This window comes from Lissotriton vulgaris, chromosome 7 (assembly GCF_964263255.1).
Source record: "Lissotriton vulgaris chromosome 7, aLisVul1.2, whole genome shotgun sequence".
Lineage (NCBI taxonomy): Eukaryota > Metazoa > Chordata > Amphibia > Caudata > Salamandridae > Lissotriton > Lissotriton vulgaris.
The window spans coordinates 720,152,834-720,176,389 of NC_141695.1; the positions used below are offsets into that span (position 1 = coordinate 720,152,834).

Sequence of the window (23,556 nt, forward strand, 5' to 3'; positions counted from 1 at the left end):
GTAAGATATATAACCCTATGGTCGGCTCAAGCTCGATCAGTAAAGCAACCACTTCAACGCAATATGGATCTGACTGCTTGCAACCCCAAAACATGTGGTAAAAATACGCAACTTCCCTGTTGCAGCGCAGGCCTGCTGCCGTATGGATGTTAAAGTATTTATTGCGCTTTGCTGGGGTGAGGTAGGCTCTGTGTAATATGTAAAAGTATCCTAATTGGATTCAGACATTCGTGGAACTCTTTCATGTGCTTTCCACTAACTCAGCCCAGGTCTTTTCCGGAATCTCATTCCCCATATCTGCCTCCCTCTTGAGTCGCAGCCCATTTAGGGGCACCAACATTTCCCACGTCATTTGTCTATGGCATAGGTCTTCAAACTTTTTTACCGTGAGCCCCCCTCCCTAAATATTTTGAAGTCGGGCCCCCCTCCAAAATGTTAAGAAAAGACTGTTGAAAGAAAAAAGAGCAGGGCTAAGCACAGGGGGTGGTGTGTATGAGATCATTTCATGGGCAGTTTTTTAGTATCTCATAAGCCACACTAAATGTGAGACTTATGAGAAAATATACTACAAAACCAGAAATAGAAGGAAAAACTACTCCCTTATTTGGGGTTTTGTGAACCCCTCCCATTCCTGGGCCCCAATGGAACTGCATCTTCTGCACTAATCATAGTTGCAGCCCTGAGTAGCAGGGTATCTCCTCTGACTCTTTCACCCCCTTCCCGCCAAGCATGGCCGTCAACCCAATTTTGAAACACTGTCTCTTTCAGAAAAATTAGATCCCATGTGTTTCTCACCTCTTTGCAGCAATGGTGCCCTCAGCCCTAATGCTATCCAGAATGCTTCTATTCTAAAGTAAGACTGTCACAATTGTGAACAGGGGGACGTCTCCTCTGCCCATTGTTAACCCACCATCCACCTTTCTATCTCTGAGGCCTTAGCTAAGATATCTCCTCTGCTTCAATGTTCTACTCTCTCTGGTGCCATTGGTTCAATGCTCAAAGCAACATTGGCACAACAAGGGAGCATTGAGCCCTAATGTAAGACAGGAATGATGTAGATCAGCCATAATAGGGGCTTAGTTGGCACCTCACACCCTTGGGACCTTGAGACACTACACCTGCAGGAGCAATTGTACCTACTCCTCTGCCCACACTACTAGGCTATTTCTGCTAGACCTGAGGCCTAAAGCAGGCTGCCTGTTCTTTTCTGTAAAACAAAAAGGAAAAGTCCCTCATTGCTTCCCCTCTGTTGCTTGGGACACGTTCTATTTGCAGCATGGGGGACTTGGGCCCCAATACCTACCAGGAAAATGGCTCACTTCTCCCCCCTTTTCTGCAAGTGACATAGCCTTAATTGGGGTGTAAGTACTCCTCACACCAAAGCCCCGGTGCCAATGATGAGAAACATTTATAACTTTTTTGAAAGATAATGTAAGGATGCCGATTTTTGAAAATTGTCCTTTAATGGACTTATAAAACTGTCTACACTAGGTTAGCTATTATGAAAATGTATTCTTGGGAACTATGTGTTTTCATAATATATACCATATTATTGTGTGTCAGCCTATTTTATGCTGTTACAACTGAAAAAGAATTACTAAAATATTTTCAGTGTTTTCTGTTACTTGTTAGGACCTCAGACCACTACAAATACATGTCAGTATTCTGCACGGTGGCAAGTTGAATTCAGTTCTCTGGCTCTAATCTCACAAAAAGACATCTGCAGTGACAGCATTAACCAATAAATGTTTCATAACTGAAAGAGTGCATTTGCCAACAATTAATTTAATTTGCACTGATTTTTTTATGTAAGGAGTAATTTAAGAGCATGTGCAGTTTCCCTAAATTTAAAAAAAGTAACAAAATACTTCTCAACCACAGGACTCGGGAACACAATTGCTGGCACGACTCCTAATTTAATGTCATGCAAAAAGTAGAAAAATCATAGACGACTGGTATTTCGTTCTGTTATTAACACCTACTTTAAATAGAAAATGTTAAAAGGAAACACTTTAAAATGTGTTCTACTGTTGCCCTAATGACCTCTGAATGGTCATGAAAGTAGCTAGACAGAAAAGCTATGTTAAGAATTAATGCCATGTCCAGGCCTTTGCAGATTCTTAACACGTTAACAGATGTCAGGCATTCACCGTGAAAGATGGCAATTCTATCCTCAACCGCTTCATGTATATGAAGAGGGCCGGGAAACAAGGTAAACAAAGAAAGCCGCGCTTTCAGGCCATCATCGTTATTTACAAGTACTTTGTAAAGCATTTGCGCCCCCCCGGGAATGCCTCCACGGACCCCCAGGGGGGCGCGCCCCACAGTTTGAAGACCTCTGGTCTATGGCGACATGTGACCGCCTTAAAAGTTCCTGCCACTTTGAAAAAAAAAAAAAAACTTTGAAAAAAAAAGTTCCTGCCACCGTCACTAAGCATTTGCCCCCCATTGATATCTGTGGTTCAATGAGTCCCTCCTTACAGTGTCTACGGATAGCTGCAGTAAGTGCAGCGTGCAATAAAAAGTACCCCCTACTCAAGTCATTACGGTCCTGCAAGTCTTTGAAGGGAAGCAAATTACTGTTGTCAAACAGGTCCCCTATAGTGGTCAGGCCCTTTTCATTCCAATGTGCCAGCCCCCTCCAGTTACCCCCAAGCAGCAGTGCTTCACACATGGACAGAGGGATGTCCGGTGCATATAGAATTGCAATACGAGCCTGTATCAGACTCCTTATCCAACATTGCCGCACTACGTTGAGGTCCCCATGAAGAATATTTGTTCGAAAAGGCAACCTCAGGACGATTTGGGACAATATTCGTAGTGATGGAGCTCTATCCCGTACATCCCCCTCCCCTCGAAATCGGGCCGCTACCGCTTGCGTGAGCCAATGTAACTGAGCCGCCAAATAATAGGTCTCAAAATCAGGAACTGCTAACCTGCCCTCTGACCTTGGCCTCATTAGAACACCCATTTCTACCCTCCTCCTACCAGTGCCCAACAGGAATCCTGTGATCATGGTCTTAAGTTGACTGAAATATATTGCCGGTATCCAGGTCGGAAAGTCCGAAAGTAGTATAACAATCTCGTAAGGGTCACCATTTTGATAAGGCAACCCGCTCAGCCACTGACAGAGGAAGTGTCCCTCAAAAGTCACAGTTGCCTTTCGTACCCCAATGCCCTACCTATATTACCTTCCAGCAGATCCCTGTGTGCATGATATATTTGCGCTTCCCTAAATATGGGAGACCTCTATATTCCCAGTTCACATCGAAAGTCTTGTGCAGGCCATTTTTATCACCCACAGTCGGGAATATGCAGGACTTTGTCTAGTTTACCCTGAGCCCTGCCACTCTGCCAATGTCATGAAGTAGATCCTTTGCTCCATGGAGCGCTTCTCCCGAATTCGCCAGGAACATGAGATGGTCGTCTGCATAAAGTCAATGTGGTGTAACTGATTGTTGACCTGGAGGCCTTGATAGTGGTGTCCTGTCCTGGCCTTAGCCGCTAGTGGCTCAATAGCCAATGCAAAAAGGAAAGGGGACAGTGGGCAACCCTGTTTTTTAATAGGTTTGTTCAAACGTTACAAATGCATACAAAGATTCCCGTCCGCGATTATGTGCATCCGCAGTGGCTATCATTGAATGAGTTTGTTGAAATATTACAAATGCTTTCAAAGATGGCTTCTGTGGCGTACAAGCACCCACACTGGCTTTCTTTGAATGGGTTTGTGCAAATGTTATAAACACCTTCAAGGATGTCTGCCATGAATGTATGCATCCATTACAGCTATCTTTAAATGGGTTTATTCAATGTTACAAATGCATTCAAAGATGGACTCCATGGAGGCCATCTTTAGAGGCATTTTGTAATTCAAAAATGGCCACCACAGATTCATGTGCATCAGCAGCAGCTATGTTTCACAAAAAAGCCTTGATAAAGCTATTGGGTTTCACTGCTGAGACTTTGTGGGTTTTGTTGTTAGACTGCCCACTTTAGTATGCCATCTAATTGCATAGTATTTCCTATGCAGTGGGGCTTTGTTTGGCTTGCTTTGCTCCTTGTAGTCAAGATTGAAGAAATCAGCATTTACATTTTTAGGTCTACCGTTACCCAAGATGTTTTAATTTTTCTAAAGTTGTATGTATAGTATACTTAGATGTAGTGGCTTTCAGCCATCTCTCTTCATCCATTGGTCTGTTGGTGTGCCATTTGCATTTTGATTCCACCCACTACAGCATTTAGCCTGGAACAGTGGGACAGCCCACTTAAGTCACTGGTTAACTTCACTTTGAGTGACTGCATTTTGCTGTCTCACATGGATCACCTCAACACACAAGCTAGTTCCCTTCAATGCAAGTGTTTTTTTTAAAAATGTTATCATTACTTTAGTGTTGTCCTTTTGTTGAAGATGTGCTGGGTGGAGGAGCATCTAATGTTGGTCAGCAGCTTGTTCCAGGCCATGGCTGTGATGTAGGAGAAGGTTTTTCCACCTGTTCTTGCTCTATGATTGTGCGGGGGTTCAACAAGTGTGAGGTCGGTGGATCGGAGATTCCTCTTGGGTACGTAACGCAACAGAAATCTGGGACCTCCTCGACAGCACCACCCCAGACGTAGCATTCTTCACCGAAACCTGGACCAACACCACCTTGGGACCGGACATCGCCATCGCCATCCCCCAAGGATACAAGATCTCCAGGAAGGACCGCCCCATCCACCCAGGAGGAGGAATCGCCATCGTCCACAAATCCAGCCTCCGCCTGAGCACACTCCCTGACGAGTCCACAGAACTGATGGAACACCTTCACTTCAAGATACTGGCCAGCCCCACCGCCACCCTCCGAGGAACCCTCATCTACCGACCCCCTGGACCCCGCGGACCCTTCGCCAACTCCATCACGGACATTATCTCCCCGCAGGCCATCGCATCCACCAACTACACCCTGCTGGGAGACCTCAACTTCCACCTCGACAATCAACTGGACCCCAACACCACATCCCTCCTGGACAACCTCCACAACATTGGACTTCGCCAGATCGTGACCGAGCCCACGCACTCAGCAGGACACAGCCTCGACCCCCTCTTCACTACAGGAAACTCCATCACCTACAGCCACACCACCAAACTCCCATGGACCGACCATCGTTGCGTCCACTTCACCTTCAGAACACCCACCATCCACAGACACCAGCACCTGCTTTCACAAAGAAACTGGACCAAAATCACCGATGACCAGCTCACCTCCTCACTCAACAACTCCACCCCAACCATCGCGGAAAATGACGACCCCAACACCGCAGCCCGAACCCTGCATAGATGGATCTCGGACAGCACCAACACCATAGCCCCCCTCAAGAAAAACAATACCCGTGCCAAGAAAGCCAGATGGTTTACCACCGAACTTCGAGAGTCCAGGCGCACATGCCGCCGCCTTGAAAAGGCCTGGAGAAACACCAAATCCACAGAAGCCCACAACAACTTCAGAGCCGCCACCAATGCCCACCATCAACTCATCAGAGAAACGAGGAAAAAAGCGATTGAAGACAGAATCTCCACCCACGCACACAACAGCAAGGAACTCTTCAGCATCATCAAGGAGTTCGCCCAACCCACCAGCGAGTCTACCGACATCCCTCCCTCACAAGACCTCTGCGACAAACTCAGCATCTTTTCCCACCACAAAATCAAGAGCATCTACGACAACTTCGACAAAGACAACCAACACACTGAACCCTCACCAACCACCCCCGACACCCAGAAACCAGCGATTGATGACTGGACAGCCCTCACCACCGAAGACACACTGAAGACAATGAAGTCAATCCACTCAGGGGCCCCCACGTACCCCTGCACCCACCACATCTTCAACAGAGCCGCCAACACCATTGCACCCATGCTCCGCCAAACCATCAACCGCTCCCTAGCGACCGCCTCGTTCCCCGACGACTGGAAACACGCCGAGGTCAACCCCCTCCTAAAGAAACCCTCAGCTGACCCCACCGACCTCAAAAACTACAGACCCATCTCCCTGCTCCCGTTCCCAGCGAAAGTCATCGAGAAAGCCATCAACAGCCAACTCGCCACATTCATTGAAGAACACAACATCCTCGACTCCTCCCAATCCGGCTTCAGAAAAAACCATAGTACGGAAACCGCCCTCCTCGCCGCAACAGACGACATCCGCACCTTACTGGACAAAGGAGAAACAGTAGCCCTCATCCTCCTCGGCCTATCAGCGGCATTCGACACAGTCTCCCACCGCACCCTAATACGCAGACTCTACGATGCAGGAATCCAGGACAAGTCCCTCGACTGGATCTGCTCCTTCCTCTCCGGCAGGACGCAGCGGGTCAGACTCCCCCCTTTCCTCTCGGACCCCACATCGATCACCTGCGGAGTCCCCCAGGGCTCCTCCCTCAGCCCGACGCTCTTCAACGTCTACATGGCTCCACTTGCCCCCATCGTCAGAACCTACGGACTCAACATCGTGTCATATGCAGACGACACCCAGCTCATCCTCTCCCTATCCAACGAGCCCAACACCGCCAGACGCAACTTTCGAGAAGGCATGGAAGCCGTCGCCAAATGGATGAAAAACAGCTGCCTTCAACTAAACACCAACAAAACAGAAGTACTCATCATGGGCCCAAACCCCGACGCCTGGAGCGACACCTGGTGGCCCACCGCCCTCGGAAACCCGCCAACCCCCACAGACCACGCACGCAACCTGGGAATCATCCTGGACTCCGAGCTCAAAATGAACCGCCAGATCAACTCTGTCTCATCTTCCTGCTTCCACACCCTCCGCCTCCTTCGTAAGACCTTCAAATGGATCCCCCTCGAACACCGAAAGACAGTCACTCACGCCCTGGTCACCAGCAGACTCGACTACGGCAACGCACTCTACGCCGGAATAAACAAAAACCTCATCCGCAAGCTACAGAACATCCAGAACGCCGCCGCAAGACTGGTCCTCAACCTGCCAAAACACTGCCACATCTCCCAGCACCTGCGCACACTCCACTGGCTCCCCGTCGAGGCGAGAATCACCTTTAAGATGCTCACCCACGCACACAAGGCCCTCCACGGCACCGGACCAGCATACCTGAACAGCTGACTCAAGTTCCACGCACCCCAAAGGACCCTACGATCAGCCCAGCTTTCCTACGCCGTGGTCCCCCGCACCAGAAAGACCAGATCGGGAGGCCGCTCCTTCTCCTTCCTCGTGGCCAAAGCATGGAACGCCCTTCCGCTCCACCTCAGACAGACAACATCGCTCCCCATCTTCGCAAGAAACCTCAAAACCTGGCTCTTCGACAGACCCCCTCCTTGATGGAATGGAACCTGCACCCCCCCACACCCCCCCACCCCTAGCGCCTTGAAACCCTTACGGGTGAGTAGTCGCGCTTTAACAAACTCCTGATTGATTACGTGGCAGGAGATTCTGTCATTGAGATATTGAGGTCCGATGTTGTGGAGGTTTTTGTTGGCATGGGTGAGTTTCTTGAAGGGTACTCGCTTCTCAATGGGGAGCCAGTGGAGGTCTCGTAGGTGTTGGGTGAAGTGTTCATGTCGAGGGATGCCGAGGACGAGTCTTGCTGCGGTGTTCTGTATGGTCTGGAGTTTGTGGAGCAGAGATTTGTTGATTCCTGGCGTAGAGGGCGTTTCCGTAGTCCATTCAGCTGGTTATGGGTGCATGGGTGATGGTCTTCCTTGATTCGGGGGCAATCCATTTGAAGGTCTTGTGGAGGATGCTGATGGTGTTGTAGCAGGTGGAGGCGACTGCATTGACCTGTCGGTCATGGAGAGGGAGGTGTTGGGCTTGGTCCGTGGGGGTCGGAGCGTTGCCGAGGGTGGAGGGCCAGGAGGTGTTATCCCATGCAGATTGGGAGGGTCTGAGGACGAGGGCCTCTGTCTTCTCCGAGTTGAGCTTCAGGCAGCTGCTGCTCATCCATTATGCAACAGCCTTTATTCCTTCCTGGAAATTGAGTCTGATGATGGGGTCCATGGTGAGGGAGAGGATGAGCTGGGTGTCGTCAGATTAGGATACTATGCTGAGTCCGTGCTGTCTGACGATGCTGGCAAGGGAGACCATGTAGATGTTGAAGAGCGTGGGCCTGAGTGACAATCCTGCAGTTGATTTCCTTGGGTTCGGAGAGGAAGGGTGGCAGTCTGATGATTCTTTGGGTTCTGTCAGTGAGGAGGGAGTGGAGCCAGTCGAGGGCGGTTCCCTGTATGCCTTTGTCGTGGAGTCTGGTGGTGACTGTGCGGTGGGAGACAGTGTCGAACGCTGCTTAGAGGTCGAGTAGGCTCAGGGCCGCGGTGTGTCCTCAGTCGATCAGGGTGTGGATGTCGTCTGTGGTGGCAAGTAGGGTGGCCTCTTTGCTGTGGTTGCTGCGGAATCTGGATTGGGTGGGGTTGAGGATGGAGTTTTCTTTGATGTATTTTGTTAGTTGAGAGTTGACAGTCTTCTCTGTGACTTTGGCAGCAAAGAAGACGAGGGAGATGTGCCGGTAGTTCTTGAGGTCCGTGGGATCCAAACTGATTGACTTGTTAAGTAGCTCTCTTCAATGCCAGGGAGTACCATGGTATGGTGTGTTTTCTTGAGACCCAAAACATTTTTTCCTGTAGCAAATTATTATTTTCTTTTTTGTTATTGCTGAGGGCTGGCCCGGCATATTTACAAGCACTAAATGTTTGCAAAAATGTGACAAAACAAGAATTGCTAGAAGGCTGGCGGCCAACGTTGGCCATTTTTACTTTGCCGGTGCTTATTTAAATCTTTGGGTAAAATACCAACATTGCCACTGTAATGTTGTCTTTGAATTGGATCCTTCCCCCCCCTTTTTAAATGTGACTAACTTTAAACAGGATTGTATTGCTTTACATGTATACAAGCAGCACTGGTACTTCAAAACTAGAGGTCCTGCAAATACTACTCAATTTGCAGCCCTATATGTCTGCTGTCCCTTAAACAAGCTAAAAGACCATAACTTTAACTGTTTTGAAATAAATTAGCTTCAAATAAGGGAACATGAGGGAATATAACATGCGCATTGTATTCTCTTTATTTAGATAAAAGAAGTCGTCTTCCAATTTTAAAAAAGAAGCACTCCTTTCCCTTTAGACCAAAGCAAATCCTAAAGGTGGAAAAGACGCTCATTGGAGTTACACATTGAAGAAAGTATAATGCCTCCATGACCGGCTATATAGTAAGCATACCTTCATGAGCTCATTCTTTTAATCTAATGTCTAAAATGCGATAGACTTACGGTTTACCTAAAATTATGTACACACAGGTCAGCCTAAGGATCCTCCCTAAGTGTTGAACAGCGAACACGAAATACATCTTTGTGGTTGCAACTAAATTTCCAAGGCAGCTACCATACAACTTAAAGTAAGCATTATATTGTTGCCTAGGAGAGCATGTATAAAAGCTGTAGTTTTGCGAAAAAATCTGAACGCAATAACTGTACACAAATTATCATTGTGTACATACAGGTTTTTAAAGGAATAAACCGGAACCATAACAGTGGATAAGATTTATCTATCCCCAGGATTTAGACTGAGACCGCAAATTGAAAACTGCGAATTGAGTAAGAGAATCTTAGTGTTTCGCTCTGACACCTATAGTATTTTAAAAAAACTTTCTGAAAATGAAAACTCTCAATGAATGTACACTAATTGACTGTTCCGTATATTTTTAGATTGAAGAAATTTGTTTGTAGTCCTGAGGAAGGTGTACCATCAATCTCAAAACACCGAAACGCGTCGACAACTTGGCTACCCCTTTTTTTAACTTTTCGTGAATTTTTGTGAATTTGAATTTTGTGCTGAATGTTAATATACTGTGATTGTTTTTAAATGTAGAATTACTGAGTACATACCGTATTTTGATTCTGATGATGTTTTTAATAAATTTGATTTTAATGAAAATTATGTTTTTTTGATAATTGTGGAATAATTTCTGGGTACATATCATTGAGATCAGAAATGTTGTAGGTGTCTTAGTCCTTAAAAAGTAAATTGTACCTTAATTTCAAGAACCACAGAAAGGAACCAAATTTTTTCTTGTCTTTGAATTGTAGTCAACGTTTAAGTGCTTTTAAATTAAGATTTTTCACACAATAATGTTACAGTGTATTTTCTTTTTGTGTTCAAATAATCTTTATTAAATTTTCAAGAAATAAACAAATAAATAATGGTAAACGCAATAGTGATGGTAAACATAATGGTGGGATGATAACCAGAAACGAAAAAGAAAGTACTGACAAATCATAAGAAATACAAAGTAATAGAAAACAACAACAACAAGTTACTCAAGTGCCTTTCCACGGTGAACGCAGTGAAGCTGCAGAGACATACAGGTGGACAGCCAAGCATAGTTATCATACGACTAGTAATAAAAATACTATACAGTACAAGTGTATCAAGCAAATACAAATGTCATAGATGTAATGGTGGAAAATACAATACAGTGTAGGAGTAACACCACAAATATAGCATTTTATAAGTATTACATTGTGGGGATTGAGTCTGTTTTCGCAATTGGTCATATGAGAAGGAGAAGGCGTCAAGGGACTTCCACAACTTCCTGTGTAATTTACACCAAGGAGAGGCGTGGAGTGCAACGTTGTCTGCTCCTCTAAGGAAGGATAGCCACTCTTGCCACATACTGAATGAGACTTCTTTGGGTTTTTTCCACTTATTCAGAACATTTTTATATGATAATGTGAACATAAGATCTAACAAGTATCGATCATTCACATCTGTGATCTTAGGGTCCAAAGCACCTAGTAGGATATAGGAAAATTCCCTTGGGGGGGTGGGGGCTATATTTAAAGTGTTGCCTATACATTCATAATTCTTATCCCAATATGTTTGTAGTATAGGGCAATGGAAGAGCATGTGTGCAAGGTTATGGACATGTGGGGCTCTCACTAAGATTGAGTTTAAAGATCCTCTCAGGGGTCCATTATGTCCTATTTATTAACATTAGTTTGGTTTGCGATAATCTTGGAGAGATTTTATTTGAGAAGGGTGTGATATGTATCTTTTCCCGATCGAATGGGATATTGCTAGAGTTAGCTTCGGATTCTCATTTTTCTTCACAGTTCATGTGAGATTTGCGAGGCTTAGGAGATAGGATTTTATATATTTTAGAGATGGTCTGTCCTGACTTTAGTAGCTGTAGCATCTTTGAGAGTATTGACGGGTCGGAAGGTTTAATAGAGCGCATTGTGAGGAGAGATTTTAGCTGTAGGAATTTATAAAAATCTATTGAGTTTAGTTTGTGCCGGGACTGTAGCATATGACCCCCATTAAAAGGTTTTTTATTAGATTTATGGCGCTCTTAGACCAGTGTTCCCAACGGAGAATCCCTCCATCAACCTTCAGGTTCGGGTTGTGCCAGAGAGAGGACAAGTTGGATTTGTTAATTTTTAATGTGGATAAGTGTTCCAGCCATAGAAGTGCTCTTTTAGTATTGAGCAAGATATACTTTGAGTGGGGTAAGGAGGATAAATCCATGGTGAGAAGAGCAGGCAAGGGCATATAGTTGATGATTGATCTTTCTATGTCCATCCAGACTGGGGTGTAGTCAGCCTGAGGGAGTAGCCAATTAGATCCCTGTTTACGCAGATACGCAGTTTGATAGTTCCTAAAGTTCGGAAGGCCCAAACTGCCTTTTTCTATGGGTAGTTGAAATTTTTTCATAGATATTCTGGGTCTCTTACCTTACTAAACGAACGTGTTAAAAAGTTTATATATCCTACTCAAGAAGTCATTTGAAAACGTCATTGGTAGCATGCTAGCTAGATAGTTTACGAGGAGTAATCCTCATTTTTAAGGTCTCAACTCTTCCCCACAAGGATAAAAATGTAGGTGACCAGCCATCTAACAGTGAAGAGCTTTTTTGAAGAGAGCAATTTCATTGGTCTGGAGGGTGGTGATCAGATCTCTCATGAAATCCAATCCTAAGTATTTAAAGCATTGGTTGCCATAAGAGACTCGAGTCACTGATAATTTCTTTCCCTCCAAGGTTGTTCAGGAGTTTTACCTCCGTCTGGTCTTTATTCAACTTGTAACCAGATACTGCAGCAAAATCATCGATTGAGGACATAAGTGCAGGGATGGGAGCTTCCGCTTTCTCGGAGACAACTAGCACCTCATCCGCATAGAAAGTAATTTTGACCATGCAATTGTTGAAATGTGTCCCTATGATCTGTTGATTGTTTCTACAATGATAGAGGAAAGGTTCAATTGCAAGGAGGAATAAAGAGGGTGAAAGAAGGCAGCCCTGCCTTGTTCCCTGTTGAAATTTAAAGGAAGATGAGAGGCAACCTCCCGCTGTGACCCTGCCCTACGGCATACGTTTAAAATTATCACCCAGATTGAATTTATCAAGTATTGCTTCCAAGTAGGCCCAATCAACTTTGTCGAAAGCCTTTTCGGCATCCAAAGTGATAGCGACTGTTGGTGAGTCAGTAAGTTTGGCTTTCTCGAATACATGAGCTAGGATACGAGTATTATCACTAGATTAAAACAACCTGTGAAGGGTGAATAAGTTTGGGTAAAACGTTTTGAAGGCACTTAGCGAGGATCATTGCATACATTTTGCTGTCTACATTGATTAGAGATATCAGTCAGTAATTTTTACGAAGTGTTGGGTCCTTCCCCTCTTTGGGAATTACTGCTACAATGGCTTCTGCTGGTGTCCCATTGATCTGGCCAAAGTCACTAAATTCGTTGAATAGGTTTAAAAGTGGGAGAGTCAGAGTCGAGGAGAAGCACTTGCAAAATTTGGCATTAAACCCATCAGAGCCCCGAGCCTTCCCAACTTTGAGGTCCTTTATTGAGTCTTCGATTTCTGAGGCAGTAATTGGACTGTTAATTTCAGTTTTTTCTTGTTCGGAGATGGCAGGTAGAGTACATTTATTGAGGTATTCCTGTGTTTTTGTATTGTCTAAATCCTGGTTCTTACTATATACAGTGCTGTAGAAATCCTTAAAAATGTCTGCAATTTTGTCATGGTCAGAGTGGGCCGAACCTTTTAGGTCTATTAGACTTTTAATTGTGTTCTTCTGCATTTTAAACTTTAAGTATGATGCTAAGCTCTTCCCTGCCTTATTGGATTCACAAAGCTTAATGCTTTTTTTTATCCATACTCCTGCTTAATCACTGACTATTTTATTATACTCATACTTCTTCTGCACTATTTTATTCAATATTAAGGTATCTCTGCATATTTCATGTTTATCTTCTAGCATAGCAATCTCTTTTTCTAACTTTTCAAGATAGTTATTGGAGTCCCTATTCATGGCAGTTCTAATTATAATTATCTCTCCTCTGATGGTACTCTTCAATACCTCCCATCTTGTGAGGTCCGACGTGTCTCCTATTTTATTAGCTATGAGGCAGTTCTGTATTGCTTCTTTAATGGTTTGTCTATGAGATTCTTTTTCTAAGACTTCATTATTGAGTCTCCAGAGAGGTTGTTTTTTAAAAGGCTTCGGGTCAGATATAGACAGGCTAATACATGAGTGGTCTGAGATCAACCTTGGTTCAATTGAAGTGTGTTCGATCCTGGCTATGGCCTTGCCTGAAATAAATAGGTAATCAATGCGTGAATAGGAACTATGTGGGGATGAGTAGAAGGTATATTCTCTCCCTGCGGGATTTGGTAGCCTCCAGGTGTCCATCAGATTGAAGCGTGTGCAAAGATTTACAAAGGCTTTGTGGGAGTTATTGGTATGAAAAGGCACAAGGTGAATCCCTGTCTAATGTCGGGTCTATGGGTAGCTTAAAGTCACCCGCTAATATGTGTATAGCAGTATCTGGGACTGTGTCAATTTGCTTGCTTAGGTCTTCCCAGAAGTTCAATTAATCCCTGTTGGGGGCATAAATATTAGTAATGTAAAATTCTGGATTATCCTTTGTCAGTTTTGTTGTGACCCACCTCCGTGCTTGTCACCATATCTATGTTCGATTTTTTAGCTGCCAAAGTCAGAACACCTTTTTTCTTACCTATTGCATTAGAGCCAGAAACATCACTATAAAACCCATTTCTAAATGAATTAAATTATTTGGAGTCGATCTTCATTTCCTGCAGTAGGAAAACGTCACCCTTCTGTTTATGAAGATAATCAAGGATCTTTCTCCTTTTGATAGGGTGGTTTAAGCCCTTTACATTCAGTGAGAATAGTTTGAGGTTGTTATGGGCTAAAACACCTGGGGTATTTTGCGACATCATAAGTGCATTATATATATTGTAAGTGATTCTCTAACTTTGGACTAAATTTTGTGCGGTTTACTCTCTATATCAGAGTAGGTTGTGACTCCATTTTGTATTTGTAATGAAGTTAGTGGACATAGTTCAGTTGAATTGGTTAGCCATATGTATTTGTCGTGTATCTGAAGCATACCTACGAAAAGAGTTACCACATGTACATACAGGGTTGTCACTCCAAAACATTTGACTTCAGAGAAGAATGTAGAGCATACCATACAATGGGTTGTTCCCTTTGTGCACAAGGTTATCACAGCGAGCATGGTGCTTGAGTGAGAATAACTGGTACTTGAGTAGAAAAACATGTTGTCTACATGGTGCTTACCATTCATCGAGGTACCCTGTATATATATATATATATAAAGATAATACTGTACAACAGTGCGCTTGAGTGGAAGAACATAGCACTTACGTAAGAAGATACGTCATGTACGTAGAGCATACTTTTCAATATAATATCACCTGTAGTATCGCCTATATGTGTAAGGGTATCACAGCGAAAATTGCTGCGAAAATCACTGCGAAAATCATCACTTATTTATTTCTTTTGGAATTTTATAAAGCGCTTAGTTACGCTCTCCGGCGTGTCCCTGCGCTGAGAGTGAGCATGTGGGAGAGAGGGAAGTTAAGGCAGTGCTAGGCGAAAAAGGTGGGTTTTGAGGGCTCTGCGGAATTTGGCCTCAGAGGGTTCAAGGCGTAGTTCTGTAGGGAGCAGGTTCCAATTCTTGGCTGCGAGGAGTCTGAACGATCTGCCCCCCATATGAGCTTTACGGATTTTGGGGACAGCAGCCAGACCAGTGCCAGAGGATCTAAGCATCCGCTCTGGTCTATAATCTATTCATCCTCCTAGACCTCTCTGCCGCCTTTGACACCGTCTGCCACTGCACACTTGTGGAGCAAGGCAAGGCACTTGACCATAGATAACAATTATCAGCATGACAAAAACAGTAAATAAAAGAAAATAGAATAAGGAACACAAGATTCAAAACCCTAACCCTACCCACCCTCATCCCTAACCCACCCAACCCTGAAGGTAGATACCTGGTGTGGTGACGGTGTATTTTCAAAACATTCCTGGAGATATAAAAACCTCCTCCTTATGTTGGGGTTACTGGGGGCACCATGCCCCCAAAACGTATACTCCTGGATATGTACCCACCCTCTTTTTAATTATCGTTGTCCTACATCGCTTGATCTATTTTGATATTGTACAGGAGGAGGATTATAGGAAAATTTTGTGGTCAAAATTAGATATTTTTTTAAAAGACAGAAATCAAGTTTGACCATACACCTTCATAAAGTAATAACCTGCCGGAAACTAGAGAAGAATTGGCACAGTGAACAAACTCCGGACAACCACGCAGCACACAAGGACTCCATCCGCTACCACCACCACCTCATCAGGGCAGCCAAGAGGACCTCCTTCAAAGACCGCCTCGACAACAACGCACACAATAGCAAGGATCTCTTCAACATCGTGAAGGAACTCTCCAACCCCAGCTCCAACACCAACAGAGCCGGACTTACTACCGGGCAGTTTCGAATGCTGCCGAGCTGGGGGCTGATTTCACAGCGGTGGGGGCTGATTTTGTTCATGGAGATCTCCATGAACGAAATCACCCCCCAGCTCAGCAGCATTCCAAACTGCCCGGTAGCCAGTCCGGCACTGAGCACCAAAGGCATCCCAACATCGCAAGCCCTGTGCGACTCCCTCGCCACCTTCTTCCACTGCAAGGTAGCAGACATCCACGACAGCTTCAACACCCAGACAGCTCCAAAAGACAGCAACACAACAGACCCTCCGCACACCGTCGACCACGACCCCCTGCTAGCCTGGGCCAGCGTGAGCATCGATGACCCCATCAAGACCATGCACACAATCAACACCGGCTCTCCGTCAGACCCATTCCCGCACCACGTCTTCAACAGAGCGAGCAGCTCCATCGTACCCCACCTGCGGAACGTCATCAATCTCTCCCTCGAGACCGCAACCTTCCCAGAGATCTGGAAACACGTCGAGATCAACGCCCTACTCAAAAAACCTAAGGCAGACCCAAGAAACCTCAAGAACCTCCGGCCCATCTCTCTGCTTCCCTTCCCGGCCAAGGTCATCGAGAAAACCGTCAACAGACAGCTAACCCGATACCTAGAAGAAAACAGAATCCTGGACCCTTCCCAGTCAGGGTTCCGCAGCAACCAGAGCACCGAGACTTGCCTCACCGCTACCACCGATGACATCAGGACCCTGCTGGACAACGGCGAGACCGCAGGATTCTTCCTCCTAGAACTCTCTGCCGCCTTTGACACCGTCTGCCACTGCACACTATGCGCACGCCTCCACGCCGCAGGAATCCGAGACAAGGCTCTGGATTGGACCACCTCCTTCCTCTCCAGCAGAACCCAGAGCGTCTGCCTCCCCCATTCCATTCCAAAGCCTCCGAGATCATCTGCGCCGTACCCCAGCGATCCTCCCTCAGCCAGACGCTGTTCAACATTTACATGGCCCCGCCTGCACATGTAGCCCGACAGCACGACCTCAACATAATCTCCTACACCGACGACACTCAGCTAATCCTCTCCCTCATCAAGGACCCCATCACTGCCAAAGCCAACCTCCATGAAGGAATGAAGGCCGTCACTGACTGGATGAAGACTAGCCGTCTGAAGCTGAACTCGGACAAGACGGAGGTCCTCATCCTCGGCTCCGACCCTTCAGCCTGGGACAACTCCTGGTGGCCGACGGCACTGGGGGCAGCCCCGACACCCACTGACCATGCACACAACCTGGAAATCATCCTCGACTCAACACTCTCAATGACCAAGCAAGTCAACGCCGTCTCCTCCTCCTGCTTCAACACCCTCCACAAGCTCCGCAAGATCTACAGATGCATCCCGACAGATGCAAGAAAGATAGTCACCCAGGCCCTCGTCAGCAGCAGACTCGACTACGGAAACGCCCTCTATGCAGGAGCCCCGACCAAGCTCATCAAACGACCACAACGCATCCAAAACGCCTCGGCACGACTGATCCTCGATGTACCACGCCATGGCCATATCACCCCCCACCTTCGAAACCTGCACTGGCTCCCCGTCAACAAGAGGATATCCTTCAAGCTCCTCACCCACGCACACAAGGCACTCCACAAGACCGGCCCAGCCTACCTCAACAGATGGCTCTCCTACATCCCCAACTGGCAACTCATCCGAAGAACAACCACTGGTGGGAGATCCTTCTCCCACCTCGCGGCCAATACATGGAACACCCTCCCATTGAGCCTACGACTGACCCAAGACCTGCTGATCTTCAGGAGGATACTCAAGACCAGGCTGTTCGATCAGTAGCGCCCCTCCCCCCCATCGCCTTGAGATCCTCGTGGGTAAGTAGTGCGCTTTACAAATGATTGATTGATTGATTGATTGATTGGTAAAGGATGCCATTGATTTAAAGAAATGGAAAATACTGGTACGTACTGTAGCATTATGTTCCCTGAGCACATAGCTCTCCTAGTGAACTCTACTGCATTGAAATATTTTGAGAGCATCGAAAGTGATGGATGGAATGCTTGCACTATAATCTGCCAGTGGGCTACTTTGGCCCCTATATTTGCTCAAACTTGTCCACGCAAGTTTAGACATGGTCAATATGTGCATATATAAGTGTTGGCGCCACCTCACAAAGGGCAGTAGACACCTAAGTGCTAGGTCACGTGTTTTCTCTTACTAAATAAATAGCATGGTGCATACGTATGTTTGGCCTGTAGTGTAATAGTTTCCCTGTCTGCATGTGTAGGTGGCAGCCCTGCGAAGAAAACGACCTGGGAAGGTGGCCACCGAGTCCCTGCTGTTGCTTACTGGCCTGACAGAATCCCAGCTAATGTCACGAGCTCTGCGTTATTGAGGTAAGTGCATCATCACAGTCATTCCTTTGCATGCTTGAGATGTTTTCATCTACGGTTAGAGTTTCATATTAACCATAACATACCAGTCATGTCCTATATCTTACCGGTAATCTTCATTACTCCTGGCCCGTTGTCCTCGTCCCATTCCTAAACATAGTGGAGATCACTATCTCCGCGACAGAAAAAAAGAACAGGGGCATGCTGGGATACCTAACCCACTCCCTCCCGCTGGGAGTACATAAGCGGTACCAACCCAGCATGCAGCCTGAAAATACCAAGCCAACAACCGGAAGGCCGGCTGCCAGGGAGGAAGGGAGGGGTGTTAGGAATGGGACGAGGACAACTGTATCAGGAGTAATGAAGATTACAGGTAAGTAATAGGACATTATCCCCAGGTCCCTCCTGTCCTCATCCCATTCCTAAACATAGTGGAGAATACCAAAGCAAACAACCCGGCCTTCCGGACACCCACCAATGCCATGAGCATCAGACCGAGAAACAAAATGGCACCCAACCAAAGCAGAAGGGAGCCCACAAGAACACGCAGGCAGGAGCACAACAAGCCATGCCGCCAACCAACCCTACAGAGCCGAGACCCCAAAACAAGCGGGGGACGACCCAGAAAGGACTGTTAACGGGCACAAGAACCCCCAAGGCAAGCCCGAAGAAGGCCCAGCACCCAGAGCCAAGCCCCAAGGGAACACCCAGTGGGGCAGAAAGAACCCCCTCCCGAACAACCATGGAAAGGAGCCCCAGAGAAGCGGAAGTGCCCCAACGGAGTAACCCAGCCAGGAAGGGCAAAAGACCAGGGAGAGAAACCACCAAGGGAGAAACCTACAGCCCCAGGCACCGCCAAGCAGCCGCTCCAACAGGCCAACCCGGCCCAACACCCGTGAGCGTGCGAGAGCAGGCCGCATAGGAGGACACCGCAAATTTTGGAAAGGTCAAGGATTAGGACGAATACATACATGTTTGTATGTATTCCGTCCTAATTCTTGATCTTTCCAAAATGTCTGCCCCAAAAGTATTGAAAGGTAGTTGGGCTGCCGGTTATCACTTGGACGCCGCCGGGCCCTAACTTCGATACACTGTTCTGTTGTAATTTCCCTCACTGTGGGTTTTGAATTAATTAGTGAATACCAACTTTTCGAAGAACGTGCCCATTGTTAATTTCCTGACCGTTGCAATATGGCCGCACGAAGTACACATGTGTCTGTACAAATGCCCGGTTTGAGCATTACCCGTATAATTATTGAATACTAACTATCCGATGAACTTGCCCGTTGTTAATTTCCTGACTGTTGTAATATGGCCGCACGAAGTACACATGTGTCTGTACAAATGCCCGGTTACAGCATTAGCCGTATACGCCAATGCTCTCTGACTGCTCCAAAATAGCAGCGCAATGCAGGCGCGTGAATGGACAATCCGGTGTCACATGACCGCTCTATTCTTACTTCCTGGTTATCGGATTCAATGCCGTGTGGGCGATTTTCCCCTTGAACGCGGATCGCACTGACGGCCCGTTCCATGCAACTTTACGGTAAGACTGTGTCGTTGAGTATGTAGTCCCTTCCCCCGCCCACCCATACTCCTTTTAATCCTAGTAACTACGGGTTAGTAATTACGGCATTGTTTCCTTTCAGCATTTCTCTTAACTTGTTGCGGTAGTCTTGCTGTAAATTCGGTAAGCAAGAAATCGGCTTTGTATTCTTTTCATTATCGGTGTGGCCACTGTTTTAACTTTTTGCTAATCACTGACTTTATATAATTTAGGCGGACCAATTATATAATATCCAGGGAATCGGCCTTTACACCAGCCTTGCAGGTACATTTACCCCCGTGTCGTATTTGACTTCACTATTTTTAGGTGCTGTTTTTATGGTTTAAGGGGTCCGGTTGCGCCACCCTACAGGACTCAGTGATACTTCCTGTAGAAATCACTCGCTGGCAATTTATTATTTCCCGCTTGGGTTAACATCACTATGACAACCGTATTACACGGGCACATTTCACGCCGTTATGTCACTTACTGCACTAATGGTCCCTTGACCCAATTGTAATTTTTACTTTACTCTCGATTAATGTTCACATAATTGAATGTAGAATTGGAATCTTGGAACAACTGAATGTTTGGCCTCGGTTCTAAATGGGTCATACTTCTCCATTTTTCAGTTTTTTGGTGTAACCAACATCTATTGTACTTTGAGTGTGTGATCAGTTCTCTCTTTGAAATAATGCCCTAATCTGTGTATTCTGTTTTTCTTCCCCTTTTTTGTTGTTTGTATTAATATATGTTGTGGCAATTGTTGCCCACAGTACGGGCTAAAAAGTTTATTGTGACTTTTTAAGAAGGCATATATTTGATGTCCTGAAGATGAACCTTGAATAATTTATAGTTTTGAAACGTCGTCGACCTTGTCACACTACATGTGTATGAATTGTACTATTTGACGCTAGCAATAGTGTGCAATTAGTATTGTCTGACTGTGAATTGTACTACACAGACTGTTTAAATTGCCTCCAATATTTCTTGTTTGTTTCCTTCCTAAGTGAGTTAGTTGGACATCGGCTGGTGTCCTGCTGTTATCACACTAGATTTTTTGTATAAATTATTTATCAGAAATTAAAACTTTCCGGCTGGACAATGAATATAGTGCCCATTTAGTCTATATTTATTTCTTGAAAACTCCTCCTGCCTAGGGACCACTGTCCTGTGTAAAGATATAATTCCCTAAGGTCCCTAGCATATTGCTTCCTTGGGTTCCCTTGTGTAACAAAAAGTGATGATGCTTCATCATAGGGCATGCTTACACACCTCCATGTTCATCCAACACTGGAGGTGGAGCAATAGGGAGGGGAAGACAATACAACATACAGTGAACCGTTAGTGAGACCTCAAAGATGAGAAGGTGGTGCAGAATCAGTGATGTTAAAAACTGGTACCAAGGGATCCTTATTACAATTTTAATATTAGGTCCCCGTCAAGAATTTAAAAAGAAATCGTGGATGCTAGGTAGAGGATCTATTTATGAAATCCACCTGCTCCATACTGCATAAGTGTCAACATGTATCAGCCGGCAATTAACAGTGCCCGGCTTTCTTCAGGGCTCTCACCTCTGTGACCCTTAGTGACAACCCTTCTCCCAAAAAGATTTTTTCAGTGAAAAGGGAAAAATCACCTTACAATAAGAGCCCTTCGATTTGTGAAGGGGAACCTGTACACACCAACCAATAACAATAGGAGACAAAAAACACAGACATATGATATTTTCAGGTGCCCTTGCCCATATTCATGTGCAATGTAACCACTACCACATATCAATCCAAACAAGCTAATCTATTTGGTGTCAAGCTTCAAATTATCCTCCACCCATTCTTTAAAAACCTTTGAGCTTCCTCCATCCACATTAGATCTCATGGGAAAGGCTGCTCTTCCAGGTTATTATCATGCTGATATATAGCAATCCATATTTTCTCTAAATACAAAGTGAAATCAGATGTAATTATTAGAGACACCACTGCCATCCAACCTACAGACCTCCCGGCACTTACCGAGTTAATTTTAATACAAAACTCGAAATGGCGGGGGAGGGGGCAGCTTCCTATTAGCACTGTCTGTAAAGGAAAAGAGACTCATTAAAAATGAACACCCCAATCCATTCCATGTCATCAAGAAGACTTGTATGACACGTTTGTTGCAGGGCCTAAAGATAAACATTCACCTGTAATATCAGTAACAGATTTTTAATATCCGGATATTAAAAATCTGCTACTGATATTACGGGTGAATGTGAAAAGCCCACGAGAGCAGACTCAGGCATAGGGGAACGGGCGGAAGCCCATAGGACCCACCACCCCCGGCACACGCCAAGCAGTGGAAAACAGGGAGCCAAGGCCGCAAGCCAGCACAGCAGAAGAGCACAGGACAGGGAAGAAGAAACCTGCAACGCGCTACGCACCAGGACGACGGTCCAACACCCCCAGGCATAGACCATCCCCCACCCCCTCGCCCAGACACCAACCAGCAACAAGGGCCGAGCAAGCAGAAAGACATGGAGGCCTGGGAATCCAAAACCTGGAGGAAGCTGTACGCAGCACTGGGAAGCAAGGAAGAGACAAAGCAAAAAGCCACGCAAAGCCCCAACCCAGCACGCAAGGACAGGGTGCGCCACAAGCCAGATCGGAAAAAAGGCCCCAACAGGAATCAACCAGCAAATGGAGAGGCCAGAGGACTCCAGGCCCCAGAGCACCAGCAACAACCCAACAAACCCACGAGGCAATTGAGAGTGCCAGCAGCAAACAAGGCGAGGTCTCCCAGCCAAGACTGCCGAAGCAGCCCCACTGCGCACAGCCAGACCCATCCAGGCAAAGCTCAAAACACAAAGCCAGAGGAACATGTAAGTGCGAGGCAACTGGGAAGAAAAGCAGAACCGCTATGCGGTACACACCACAGGGGCAGGAAGGACTCACCACAAGCGCCCTGCCCCCAAGAGCCAGCCCAGGTGCCCGCCAGGACACCAGCGCTGAGCGGGGAAGAGGACTGCAGCCACCAGTCCAGCACTGATCCTCAGCAAGGCCAGCCCCCGCACTGACACAATTAACAGCAGGGGCGACAGAGAGGAAAAAAGGCCAGCAGCACCCCCAACAAGCCAGGTAGGGGGACCCGGAGCACCGCCCAGCTTAGCCCCTGCACTGACACAATTAACAGCAGGGGCGACAGAGAGGAAAAAAGGCCAGCAGCACCCCCAACAAGCCAGGTAGGGGGACCAGGAGCACCGCCCAGCTTAGCCCCAAAACAGCCTCATCTGCACGTCTTCCAGTCCGGCCAAGACTTAGGAAGACGCGCGCTGTGACCCAGAAGAAATCCTGAGGAGCGGCGCCCCAGCCGCAAACGGCCGAGCGCCCATGAACGTGACTCCTGGCAGGCCAGGAGAAGCGGAACAGGATGCCGAGGACAGCCCAGCAGCCCGACGAGACATCCATGGAAGAAACACACAGGTAAGCAGAAAGCACGTCCCATTCTGTCGGAAGACAGAAAAAAGAACAGGCTGCATGCTGGGTTGGTACCGCTTATGTACTCCCAGTTGGAGGGAGTGGGTTAAGTGTCCCAGCATGCTCCTGTTCTTTTTTCTGTCGCGGAGATAGTGATCTCCACTATGTTTAGGAATGGGACGAGGAAAGGAGGGACCTGGGGGTAATGTGTTTACTTCTGGAAGCCGCAGTACTGATATGACTCAATGAAGTACTGTGATGTATATGTATCCGCGTGAACATCCTCGTGTGTCTGTGTGGCACGCGGATGCTGTGTGGTGTGTTAAAAGGCGGCCCATGATCTGGAGTGGAGGGTGCTCAAGAGGATTCATATACAT

The 23,556-nt window shown here is 46.4% G+C and overlaps 1 protein-coding gene across 8 annotated transcripts in view; it reads left to right on the forward strand.

Moving 5' to 3' along the window:
- ARSG (arylsulfatase G) overlaps positions 1–23,556 on the forward strand; it is a 2,325,381-nt gene that overhangs the window by 2,054,317 nt on the left and 247,508 nt on the right. For all 8 annotated transcript variants that reach the window (XM_086930959.1, XM_086930958.1, XM_086930961.1 and 5 more), the window contains one exon: positions 18,076–18,184. In XM_086930959.1, coding sequence (XP_086787085.1) covers positions 18,076–18,184 — 109 coding nt within the window. The remainder of the gene's footprint in view (positions 1–18,075; positions 18,185–23,556) is intronic.